Source organism: Desmodus rotundus, chromosome 1 (genome assembly GCF_022682495.2).
Source record: "Desmodus rotundus isolate HL8 chromosome 1, HLdesRot8A.1, whole genome shotgun sequence".
Taxonomy (NCBI): domain Eukaryota; kingdom Metazoa; phylum Chordata; class Mammalia; order Chiroptera; family Phyllostomidae; genus Desmodus; species Desmodus rotundus.
In genome coordinates, this window is record NC_071387.1 from 47,973,501 (window position 1) to 47,987,130 (window position 13,630).

Below are 13,630 nucleotides of genomic sequence, written 5' to 3' on the forward strand. Positions count from 1 at the left end.
CCCAAACGTCCACCATTGGAGTTTCATGTCAAATCTAAACATCACATTTATTTTTATTCACTTAAAAGTGGAATTTAAGTTCACCTACTTTTTTAAAAGTAGCCATACCCTAAGCAACCATAAGCTTGATTGTATTAGGCTTTATGCATTTTTTCATAATAAAATTCAAATAAATACACATTCCTTAAGTAAAATAAAATAAAATTATAATTATACCAAGTACTATCTAGAATTGCATACCTCAGTGGTACACATACTAAACTTTGGAAAATACCAGAGTAGCTTATGAAACGATTATGCACACTGGTCTAGAATATAAAATTTTGCTTTTAAAGAAAACTACTAAAGTATTATTTCCATTGCATTTATTGGGATAAAAAAATCATCAACTGTTAAAGCCATTATTCTTTCATTAGGTAGAGAATCTGATTTCATACATTATTTTAAAAATGGGACAATGGGACCACCAGTTAACGGGTAGAGTTTTTGTTTTACATGTGAATTAGCATAAATCCCACTCTCATCATGCCAAGTGTTGATGCCCAATCTTTTGGAACCATTTAAATCTGTGAACTGAGAACGGCATTTCCTGTGGACTATTGAATAATCATCTTGACAAGGATAATCCTACGGGAGAAAGAGAAATGACATTGAATAACTACAACATGTGAAAAGAAGTGATATCTGACAGTCCGTCGTCAATGTATCTAACAGTTCATTGTCTATTATGAACAAAGGTTAATTTTCAAATACTTGATTAATTTACCCTCTCAAATTACAAATGCCTCAATCAAAAAAATGGCTATCGCATTTCTAAGTACTTATAATTTTGAAAGAAGAAACTAGTTTATGGTTGTTTTATTTATAAAACTAAAAATAAATTATTGTACATTTAAAATTGTTCTAAACCATAAACTTACAAATAAAGAATAATTTAAATTTTATGATCACCTATAAAAGACCCAAACAATTATAATTTATCTACCACTCAACACCTTTTTAAAATTAATGTGTTATAATCATTCCAAAGAATAATATCTTAGATTATATCTTTTTTTCTTGAGTTATAGCTTTAATAACTGCTATCAAGTCACACTTGCTAGTAAATGCCAAGTTCAAAGACTCATTCCTATGAGAAATTTACCTCAGTGTAATCCAGTACAATGTTTAAGGTATTTATCCTTACAGCACTTTATAAAAGCTTGTATTGTGATAAAATGAGACACTGTCACTGACTATTTCCCAAAGGAAATACTGATTTTTTTCAAATTATGTCAAGGGTAATGGTGGACAAGGAACATAAAGCCCTTGAACCGATTATATAATTTCTGCCTTAAATTCATGCTAATTTTAAAGCACTGGAACAATACTGAAATTAAATCACCAACTCTTTTTTTGGGGGGGGGATATGTTTTTTAATTGTTTGATTTTCAATTAATTTTAAACTTACAGAGAATTGTAAAATAGTACAGATAATTCCCATAAAGGTCTTTACCAGTTTCTCCTTCAGTTCATACCTTATATCATCAACCTACAACAATTATCAAAATTAAAAATTTAACATATCACCAACTCTTTAAAACAATGAAAGAACACCAAAACATAGTTCAAATCTTAGACTGGCTTTATCGAAAATAACTGAAAACTTTAACCCTATGTTCAACTATAACAATCATTATAGTGTCTTCTTATTTACTGAGTGCCTATTATGGGGTGGGCATGACAGTTAAGGGTTTATATATTTTAATTCATAACAGGGCTCTGAAGTTGGAATAACTACCCCTACTTGACATATAAACGAAGAAAATTTGCCTACAATCTCTGAAGGAGAGAATTTAAAGAGTGCCAGTATTAAGTGACTCAGCCGGGACTTCAAACTAACCCAGCTGACTGCACGACTGTCAAACCCATGATCCTCCTAGAAGCCTCGTGCATTCTTAATAATTCAGGGATGAAAAGAAGTACAAATAAATCCTAAAGCTACATTTTATCCATCTTCCTTTCTACATACTTTGGGCTTTTGCTGTTCTTACTCGGTGTCTGTTTCTTTGTGGCTTGCGTGTTTGTTTTTGATCAGATAAAGGCCCTTCCAATGAGATTTGAGCAGCACTGGTCAAAACTGCCCTGTGAGGGAGAGGCAGTGTCTGCTCATTCTTACCCAGCCGCGATCAAACTGAAGAGAGTGTCAAATGCAAGGTCAATGCATTCCTTTAGCATCTCTTAGGCAAAGAGGACAATTCATTTTGATATGCCGAGTGACAGGATTAAATGCGATGTTTTAGGGAAAGGAGCCTGGCAGCAGGAGGGACTAAGATGGAAGGTGGAAAGGACGGTGTTCAGGAACTGTGATTAGAAATGGATCTGAACTATTCACGTCATCAACTGATGGATGGATAAATAAAATGTGGTCTTTTCACGCAATGCAATATTATTTGGTAATAAAAGGAATAAAGTACTGATAGATGTTATAGCACAGAAAACATTGTGCTAAATGACCGAAGCTAAACCAAAATACCATACATTGTATGATGTCTTATATGAAATGTCCAGAGTAGGCAAGTCCACAGAGACAGAAAGTAGCTTTTCAGGAGATGGAGAAGAATGCAAAGTGACTGTTAGTGGGTGTGATGGCCAATTTTTGTACCAACTTGACTGGATCACGGAGCACCCAGACACACACACACGTGCCTTACACACACACAATGCAACTCACAGCCTTACGGACCTCAGAATACCCATGAGCACACCTGGAAGGCTCCGATCATAGAGTTCTCCAAATGTGGAGGAGATATCCTTTGCCTATAAGGCTTAAACAAGAGTTGAAATGGAAAGTAGGAAGATAGGAACAGTCTGCCTGGGGAATTGTAGGAAGAAGAAAATAAGGGAAAAGGAAAGCAGGACAGCAGAAACAGCCAATGTATTTCCTAACGTGCCCATCCCTGCCCAGACTTTCATCAGGCAGAGTCTTCTTGCCCTGGGCAGAGAGAAGGGCATTAGATAAATGAGAGTAATGGTGGAAAGGCATTGGGGGCAGTCTCTGGGCCCCATCTCTCATGAGAAGTTTTGAAGCAAAACACTTCTGCCCTTTCATTGGCCTGGGGCACACATCCTCACGCTGGTAGGACAGCACTGTCAGCAGAAGGAGGCATTGAGAGTCATCAATCCTGAGCCACTTTCGATATTTTGTGGCATAAACAAGACCCTGGAGCAGCTGCAGTTCTGCAGAGAGGGTTCAGCTCTCAGCTGCAGAGCTGAGCATTAGCTCTGGGACTGAACGGGAGTCACAGAAGGCTTCTGTGGGGTCAACAGTAATGGTGGGAATAAAAATAAGACTGAGTAATCTAAAACATGCCACAAGGGTTGGAACCAAGTCCAGAGAAAAGAGAAATAGAAAAAAACTGACAGTTAACAAAGTCTGCAGGCCACTAAAGCCAACAAGGAAAAGAGCAATCAGGAGGACTAGGGATATCATCCCAGAGACCAGAACAGGCAAAAAACAAAACCAAACCTATTCTCTCCCCCACTTCCCGCCCCTGGCATCAGGATGCTAAGTCATATTCCTGTCTCCATATACCTGGATGCCACCTTAGGGAGAGTTACTATTGCTGTGTAACAGGCCAACACATACATAGCATGTAAAACAATAGCCATTTTCAGATTCTTTGGGTCAGGGGTTTGGAAAGGGTATGTGAAAGACAGCATCTTCGCTCCACAATGCCTGGGGCCTCGGCTAGGAAGATGTGAAGGGGGCGGGGTGGTGATTTGAGGGCTGGGGCTGGAAACTCTCATTCCAATTGGTAGTTGATGTTGGCTGTCTGCTGGGACCTTAGAGGTTCTTTCCAGGTGCTTGCTTGGGCTTCTTCATGGCATGATAACTGGGTCTGAGAACGAGGATGGCACAAAGATAACCAGGAGAAAGCCATACTGCTTTTTATCGCCTGATCTCAGAAGTCACAAGCATCACTTTCACCATAGGCATAGTTCACACAATTCTAGGGGAGGTAATACAGATTCCACATCTCCATCAAAATCACACTGTAAGAGCATATGGGGTGGCAGTATGTGTTGCAGCCACTTGGGGACAATAAGAATCTGCCACAGGGAGAAAAGCAGGGTGTGTTAGGGTTCCCAAGACTACTTCTAGGTTCAATGACTTGCTAGAAGGACTCACAAGACTCAACATCTATTGTACTGGGGGCTCTGATTTATTATAGCAAATGGATACAAAGCAAAATCAGCAAAGGGAAAGGGCACATAGGCTGAAGTCCAGAGGAAACCAGGTGCAAACTTGCAAGAGTCCTTTCCCAGTGAGTCACACAGGATACACTTAATTACCCCCGAAATTAGTTGTGAAATGCTCTCTACTGGGGAAGCTCCCTGGAAACTCAATGGCCAAGGTTTTTGTGCGAGCTGGTCACAGAGGCACCTCTGCCCTGAACATAGCGGAACTCCAGACTTGCAGGAGGAAAGCAGGTGTTCAGCATAAACCATATGGTTTGCACAGTTTAGGCACAGTGAGCCATTCTTATTAGGGAATCTTATCTGGAAAGCCAAGGTTTTAGATGTCAACCAAAAGCCAACCTTACAAGCAGCCTTTATAACTGATAGCAGTCTCAGTTCTGCTGATAGTTCTTTGCTGCAAACAGGGGATGGGGAAGGATCTCTAAGAAAGTGAGTTTTTCAAGGGAGATTAAACACTTCCTACAGGAACTATTTAAATTATGGAATCAGGCCAATCTTTACATGGATTGAGGAGTTAGTGTTTTCCCACTGGTGGTGAGCTGAGGAAGAAGGCTAGTCACCAGTCAGACGCACTTCCTCTGCACGTGTGAGTTTCAGACACTTGCTCTATTTACAGCACCCTAACATAATAGTGAGATGTTTATCCAACATCGACCTAACTGGAGTGGGAAGAAGTGTTTAGAAACAGATCTTTGAATTAGTACACGTTGCTGGCTGATCATTATTCTGGTGCTTCACAGACTCTGAGTTCTGACAAAGGTCATGGAAGACAGAACAACCACTGCGAGCTTTTGTGAGCCCTTCAGATGCGGGTAACTGGAAAAATTTGTCTGAGCTGTACGGTGAGTGGGCATTAGCCCACGACGGCTCATGCAGAGCCAGGCTGCAGGAGACATTTCACAGGAAGAACGTTGAAGACTTTCCCAGCTAACTGGGGATAAAGAACAGAAGACGTTCCATAGCCTCAAACCTGTATGGCTCGGAGAGTTTTAACACCATTAAAAAGAATAAGAAAGACCTGGAGATGAGGAGGACATGTTTTAGGAGGAAAAGGTGAGTCAGATTTTAGGCATTTTAAAGTGGAGATGACATCAGTACAAATCTTTACTTGGAAGGCGGTGCCGTGGAACAGATGGCCTGGACGGAGGTCTGTGCCCTTGGCACAGCAGTGAGCATGGTCTGGAAAAATAGCTCTGAAGGACATTATTGGGGCCATGAATTATATTTGAATATAGACTGTGGATTACATAATTATATTGTATCAACTTTTCTGAGGTTGAAAACTACCATAGCCGTGAGTCCTTGTTCTTAGGGAAACTACATTGAATTATTTAGAGGTAGAGGGCCACAATGTCTCCAGTCTACATTGAAATGGTAAAGAATCGGTGACTCTGCATAAAGATTATATGGGAGCTCCTTGTGCTATTCTTTCAACTATCTTTTAAGTATGAAATTATGTAGCCCCCCAAAAGTGATGGTTGGGGAGCCATGGAGTGGATGGATTCTCTGAGATTGTGTAAAATGAAAGAAACAGGGTTCTGGGATCCAAATCTTGCGGACGCCTAGGGTTGGATCCATAAAGAACCCATGAAGGGCACAGGAGAGATATGGAGAAAGCGCTGCAATGTCAGATTCTGAAGGGAGAGGGAGGTTGAAGAATGCAGTGGTGGCCAACAAATCCTCACTTCTAAAGAAGCTTTGTGGAGGGTAGACCTGACAAAACACACCAACAGTAAGCATCGATCTCTCGTCATCTTTGAGGGTACTGTTTCACGGAAGGGTTGAGAAAGTCAAAGGAAGTGTCCTGATCAAAGATGGAAAAGTAAAGCGCACCAGATAAGTGAATATTGAGGGCAGCAGGCCCTGCAGAATCAGAGACCACTTAAGACGAAGCAAGAGAATCCCTGTGGGGTGGGGTGCAGGGGAATCTGTCTTAAGGTTAAGAAAGCTTTCTTCCTTTTTTTTTTCTCTTTCTGTTCTCCTTTTTAACATCATAGAAAGGCAGGTTAGGATGTTGGAGGGTCTTCATGGTGAATAGGGCCCCCAATCAACCTTCCTTTATTATGCAGGACAGATTATAGTTTTGCCACTTGTATCAGTGAAGTATGTCAGTGTATATTTCAATTATGGGTATCCTATTCCTAGCTACCCGTCCCCTCCCCATTCCATCCCATCACCCCTTGGGTGTTATATCCTAATCTAAGAACCATTATTTCCAAAACCTTTTTTCAGAATAAATGACCTTGCTGGTTTTTAGTTAACAGTACATCCAGTCTTCACCCAGTTTTCCCCCAATCTTCCAAGGGACTGTTCTGTGGTTATTCTTACTTTATTTCATCCTTTTTCTTTAGGACCTTTTATTTTTGATCGCTTTATTTTCAAAGTCATTTTTAATTTTAGGCCAGCCTCCTGGAACATCGGTAACTCTGCCTAATTTAATATCATAGGATAATTGGAAAGCATAATTCAATTCTTTCATCCAAATCATCCATAAAAATGCATAATGGGTTATGTTTCCTGGCCCCATCAGTCACTGTGAACTAACCTTGTGTCCACCATCACGACAGCTCGTAGCCAGCTGGCGTTCATACAGCGAAGGCCATTCTACCGTGGCATGCCTAGAAGTATGCTCCTTCAGGGTACTCCATTTACTCTTAAAAAGGTATTTTAGGCAGCAAACTTATTAATGTAAGTGTCACATTGAATGGAATGAAAATAGGCATAAAAGCAGATTGCTGTGATACTTTGTTTCATTTTTTTAGTATGCATTATGTATAAAATTCTTTAGCACTTATATGTACTTGACTAAAAACCTGTCTTCCCCAAATAAGGTTGTCTTCTAAGCACACCTGCAGAGTGATGTGGAAGGAAAAGAAAAATTCTCCTACAGCCCGCGAACTTTACCAGCCCTGAGGATCACAGGGGACAGACATCACAGACAGGTCCCCCCATTCATTTCCTGCACTACTTCTAAAATGATATCATTTTGATTGGATATTTTTTCTCCTGATGATTTCATTACACACATCAGAATAATTGGCAAATATAGCTACAATAAATATATAACTAGTTATATGTGTTTTGTTACATATATAAGAAACATTTACTATCTATTTTTATTTGATAAAATTTTACAAAGGAAAAGTACTTGTAACAGATTTAGGTGTTCAGCTAAAAGAAAGTAGTCACAGGAAGTGCAAGGAAGCGTAGGCTATGGGTACAAATGTAAACACTTACAGCATTAATGAGTCCAGTCACCATAGTAAGGTTTCACCACAAAGAAAAATGTGGGGATCTACGCGAACAAACACCACCAAATAAGCTGGCACTGTCACGCAGGGGAACTAAGATAATGGCCAGCAGCAAGACCAAGCAGCGTACTATTGAACCTTGGCTGCTGACCACTTTTTTCTTCCTTATGCACAATTTTTTTTGGTCCTATCATTTTAATCACATAAGAATAAGTATCATTTTTCTTATTCTTCTATCTATATTATGTGAGGACATCTGTAACTCTTACGTATTTTTTACTTTTCTATTCAATTTATTGGGGTGACATTAGTTAATAAAATGATATAGGTTTCAGATGTACAATTCTATAACACATCGTCTGTGTATTATACTGTGTGTTCACCACCCCAAGTCAAATCTCCTTCCATCATCATTTATTTCCTCCTTTCTTCTGCCTCCCCCCACCCGCTTCCCCTTCAGTAATCACTGTGCTTTGTCTGTGTCTGTGAGCTTTTGTTTGTTTGCTTGTTTATTTGTTTTTGCTTAACCCCTTCATCTTTTCACCCAGCCCCACAATGCCCCTCCCATAACTATTTTTCATGTTTTATATTTGTAGTGGTAGAGTTAGGTATACATTTGAGGCTTAGGGTTCTCAATTTTTAAAATTTTTTTGTTTTCTCCACTACAAAAGTCAAATATGTTCACTGTAGAAATTAAAGATAATCAAAAAGAAGAAAATGAAATCTCCCACCATCCCAAGGTTCTTAACATAGAACTGAGCTTTATGACTTACCCCAGAACAAAAAGGAAATCATAATTTCTTAATTTCAGTGGTCAATATAAGTGCAAATACAATTACAGAAAAACTAAACACCAAACAATAATTTAGAACTGAGTTTCCTGAAAATAGGTACCCACAATTTCTGAATTGTTGGTGATACACAAGATGAGCAGAAGTTATAATATTTATTTCCTAGTTTTCAAGTAGACTTGAATTAAATGTCTGCCAATGTCCTTAATCAAAAAGATTACTTGGTTATAATTAAATGACTACTAGGATAGGGCAGGATCAATGAAAGAGGCAGGATCAATAAAAGAGAATCGAATCAAAGAGTAGAATTTGAGAGCCAGAGAGCTCATGAATATCTTTCTGTCCATATTAGTGAAGATCCTGTGGGAGAGAAAGAGAGAACCAAAGAGACTGAGATTTTAAGGAATTGGCTCACATGAATATACTGGTGGAAAGGCAGGCAGAATTTCTGCTACAGGTGTTGAGTCAGGTTTCCCTCTTCTCCAAGAAACCTCAGGTTTCTGCTCTTCAGGCTACCATCAACTGATTGGATAAGGTCTACCCACATTACTGAGGATAATGAAGAAGGCAAAACCTATTGTATTCCAATTAACTGGGAGGAGCTGTGGAAGTCCTGTGCAACCATATAAGCAGCTGCCAATAGATTCTGAGTGTGAAGCTGAGACTCAGAATGAGAATTGTTTGCCTATAAAATACAAAATCATGCCTACATTTATACATACAAGGTCAGCACACACATGTACAATATACAATGAGATCTTTCAGGGATGAAATTTAGATTGAGGAAGGCCGCCATCTCCTTCTGAACCCAAGTAATAGGAGGCTAGCTTCGTGGTTAACCAGCAGCAGCATTTTAGAATATACGCTAGGCACAACTATATGACGCCTTCTCTCTTCTCCAATTTCACCCCCCACTACTTCATTTGCACAAGAATTTAAAACCCTCACTTTCTCCAGTTAATAATAGATAATAAGATAAACAAGCATATTTAACAAAAGGTCATTACTTTTTTATTAGTAGATATTGAGTCAGAACATTAACAGGGAAAAAGGAGAAAATTTAATAACGGATATGTTATGATGCAGTACAAAGAAAAGTAGAACTAAAATAAAAGTCATGAAGATACATAGTAGAGCCTGGAACATTACCTAGTTAAATTTCAGCCTCAATCTTCTGGGTAGAAGTTTTGCAAATTCACATTTTATTCTAGACGACACACACACACACACACACACACACACACACACACACACACACGCCGTCTACACCGGAATGAAACTGCCGCAGTGGAAACGGAAAGCTGATTTAGTTCAGATGAGTGGTGCTTCCCACGGAACCCCTACCCTGTTGTAGATTCACTTTCTGTCCAAGCTTTTAGTGTTTTTCAGCAAGTTTGTCTTTTCTTTGTCTTCTTTTCAAGGCTCCTGGTAGGCATATCCTCTTAGGAGGAGGAACGCTAAAGGCAGTTCCAAGCGTGGGGAGGGAGTTTCTTTCTGTGAATGAGCCTAATTGAACAATACAGGGCTCCCAATGACACTGTCCACTTTTAACTCCTCACCAAGGTGCACTTTTGTCTGGCATGATACTCAGAGTGTTTTTGACTCCATACAGCATGAACCACTCAGACAGAGCAAGTCCTAGAGGTCTCTGAACAGGCAAGTGTTGAACTTCCAGAAGGCCCAGGCTGGGCAAACACAGCCACAAGGCACAGGAAGCCCAGTGCCGAGGGCCCACACTACTTCTGGAGGCTTACAAAAATGTTTCCATTTCTTTTAAAATCAGAATTAAAAAAAATGAATATAACAACAGTGTAACTATACTTATACCACTAAATCGTACACTAAAAATTAGGACATTTTACATTATGTCTATTTTACCACAATGAAACAATGCAGAAGCCATTTAGAAAAGCTAACTCTAGTATATAATAGACACTCCTAGCTAAGCCAGGAAATGATGGTGGTAATATAATATTCATAAACATCTCGGGGAAGAAAACTTTGGCACCTATTATACTGAAAATTTTGTTTAAAATAGGGTGTAGAAGTCCAAAAGTATTTCCCAAGCGAAAAAAATGAGTATTGTGTGCTTTAGTTTTGTGTAATAATATTCATTCACTTATTGGCAATAATTTCAAGAATGTTAACAATAATAGGGTCACATAACATGGCCATGAAACACAATAACACAGTCAAAAACATTTAAGGAGACAGTATAAAAGAAGGGAGAAAAGATGGGTAATCTTTACCAAATGCCAATGAGAAATATAGCCTCAAAATGTATTTCTTTAATAAGCTTTTAAATCCAAAAAGTTAATATAATCCAACTTGGATTATGTTTGTCTTTATAGCAATGCAGTTGTAAAACATATTGTTTAACTTTTTTTTTGATGGAAGAAGGAGCCCATGAGGGCAAAAATGCTTAAGACCCAGGAAAGTCGTCATGCTGTCCCGGGTCCAGGGAGTCCAGGGCAGGGCCTGGCCTGCTGAGGTGGCAGGGTTCTGGGGGGATTCAAGGCCACAGCTAATTTTCAACCAGCACAAAAAATCAACACTTTAACAATGCTATCTCCACACCAGTGCATAGAGGCCTAGTGGTAGGACAGGCCAATCCTGCTGTTACTGGAAATAATTCTTGAACTGACGTAGCATCTTTTCTTACCTATTACAAAACACTGCATGGACCCCTTGTGGTCAATTTGGAATGCATGCCAACTTCAAAACATAATTCTCTATGAAGAACTTCCTCAGCTTTCTATCCCTGAACAGACTAGGAGATGCAACACTTTCTGATTTAAAGGTACTCAAATGCCTTCAAAGACAACTGAGGCAGTTCTATTCAGGAAAACAAAAGTTACTTCACACATGGTAATGACCAACAATGACCAAATGACAGCTGCATGGCTGGGAGGAGCCATCAACTTCTGAAGTGCTCCCAAATTTCACTGAGGGCTAGAGAGTCTGCCTTGGTCTTTGGCCCCGCCCTTCTTTCCTGCTGCTTCACGGTTTGATTTTTAACACCCATGTTTAGAAACTAAACAGCCTTGCGTCTTATCATTTTCTCACCTTCTCAAGCCAATGGCTTTGATTCCATTGTAGAAACTCACTCCCATGGCCACATCCTGGATTTCGTCATCCGCCTACATCTGACATTCCAATGATTTCAGTACATCCCCCTGCTCATTACTTCCAGTTCTTCTATAGCTCTCTCACTCCTTCACAACTGCCATGTTTGCTCTTTCTTCTCAACATTTCCGCCCCCTTGGGCCTTCAGCTTCCTGAGTTTGCTAGTCCTTGCCTGAACTAACTCCTCATCCTGTATGTATTCAGTGGACACACTCATGCTCGGCCCACTGGTCCCCTGTCTTAAAGGCTCTTGTACCCTGCAAACAGCCAGCCACAGACCAGTCCTCTAATCCGCCTTCTCCAAAACTTTTCCTCTATTTTGGTTCTTTGGGAAAAGGATGAGGAAGCTTTTAAAATAAGATATTTTTCAACTGAAACTGAGTGAGCTGTAATAAACACGCAGTGTAAGAAGTGGAGTTCTATAGAATCAGTTTGCAATTCTCTTTTATCTCTCCTCAGAAATTATTTCACAGCTTTCTAACGGTCTGTATTTCCTTAATTATATTTAGTGCTATGGTGCGATAACTTGCATTTTCTTTAAGCTTCCAATAATGCTGTCCCACTTCGTGCAAATATGCAGTTAAGCAAATGTCAGATGCCATGACATAAAAATTAATAAAGCCTCAATTCATGCACAAAATTTGAAATCGTATGAATCCAAATATTTTAAGATTTCATCAAGAATTATATAATTGTAAAGGTGGTAGCCTGCGTGAGTGGTGAACTGTCTATGCAAAGACCATATGGTAAAGTACTTAGCAAGTAAAAAATATTCTTCATTTGTTAGTATTTTGTGAAGTATATACTTGTTTACACATGTAATAACTTCAGTTACTATTCTGCCGTTATTTAACCATCCACTGTTATAATTTAAAATATTTTTGTATCCTATAAGAATGTAATACAAGGATTCATGAAATGGGGGTGCTCGGAAGCAGTGCTGAAAACATGTCTCAAAATCCATTACTTTGCATGGAAGCTGGAATGAACAAAACGCTAAATAAAGCTAACAGCTGCCATGGCATGCTCTTCTGTTAATGTGAAAAGAGCAATGGAGAAATATTGGAAATAATGCTGAAAATTAAAGCCATAAATATAAAACACAATGGCTAAAGATTTATGCACTCTGAGAATACATCCCACATTCTTTTTATTTCTGCCTATGGGGAAATTAGTCCTTTGAATTTTGTGTGTTTTTAATTATATACTCAACTTCCTTTGTTTAGAGATGGAACCAAATTCCATGTATATAAGGGAATGAGTTTGAATTGCATTTTAAAATAAAGTATTTGTTTCTTTGTGTTTTTTTAAATTATAAACTATCAGGCTATAAAGTGTAAATATGAAGAAAATCATCTACAGTATCACCATTCAATGGCCAAGTTTAGTAGTATTTTGACAGTTTCTTCAGTTTTTTCTACATTGATTAGATAAAATAAATGTTTAATTTTGTATCTTAATGTTTTTCTTAACCTTAAATGAAGATTTTTCAAGACACTAAGAAATATCTATGGATGTTATAAAGGCTTCAATAATCTCACCATATGATTATAGCATATTCAATTAGTACTATTTCTAATGCTAAAACATTAGGCACTTTCCAACTTTTGCCATTATAAATAATCTAGTGATGAGTATCTTTGGATTTTAAATCATTTTTCTTTGGGGAAATTCTTAGAAGGAGAATTATTAGATCAAATAGTATCTTGATACATACTGCCAAATTCCTTCCCAGAAAGATTAAAACAATTTAAAATTTGCCTGGCAACAGATAAAAGAACCCATCTCTACTCATCTTCACCTCGCTGAGTATTAAATTTGTAAGTTTCATTTACAATTAATTTAGTTTTCCAGTCCTCTAAAATAGTAGTTATTCCCTTTTGAGATTTCTGTTTGAGTGTGTATTTTAAAAATTAATGGTTACACACAACAATTTATTATCTTCTTGGAATCTCTCATGGGCTGCAGACAGGGCAGCTGGAGAAGGAGTCCAGGCTCAACAGGCTGCTCATGCAAGATGGCTTCTATGTCCATAAACTCAGCCTTGCTCCCCTCCTGGCCTCTTCCTCTAGCACAGTACTTTGGGAATCTCACAAGGTGGCTCAAGGCTCCAAGAACTGGAAGCAGTTTCTTTGTAAGGTAAGGTTAGGTCTGAAACAGGGTCACTTTTGCTATGTTCTAGTGATCAAATCAAGGACCTGAGAGTCCAGATTCAAAAGG

At 38.7% G+C, this 13,630-nt stretch overlaps 1 protein-coding gene across 6 annotated transcripts in view; it reads right to left on the minus strand.

The window, feature by feature from the left end:
• Positions 1-308: 308 nt before the first annotated feature.
• The window catches only part of CFAP95 (cilia and flagella associated protein 95), a 104,812-nt gene continuing 91,490 nt past the window's right edge, over positions 309-13,630 (minus strand). For all 6 annotated transcript variants that reach the window (XM_045190772.2, XM_045190778.3, XM_045190782.1 and 3 more), the window contains one exon: positions 309-627. In XM_045190772.2, coding sequence (XP_045046707.2) covers positions 439-627 — 189 coding nt within the window. In that variant the 3' untranslated portion in view covers positions 309-438. The remainder of the gene's footprint in view (positions 628-13,630) is intronic.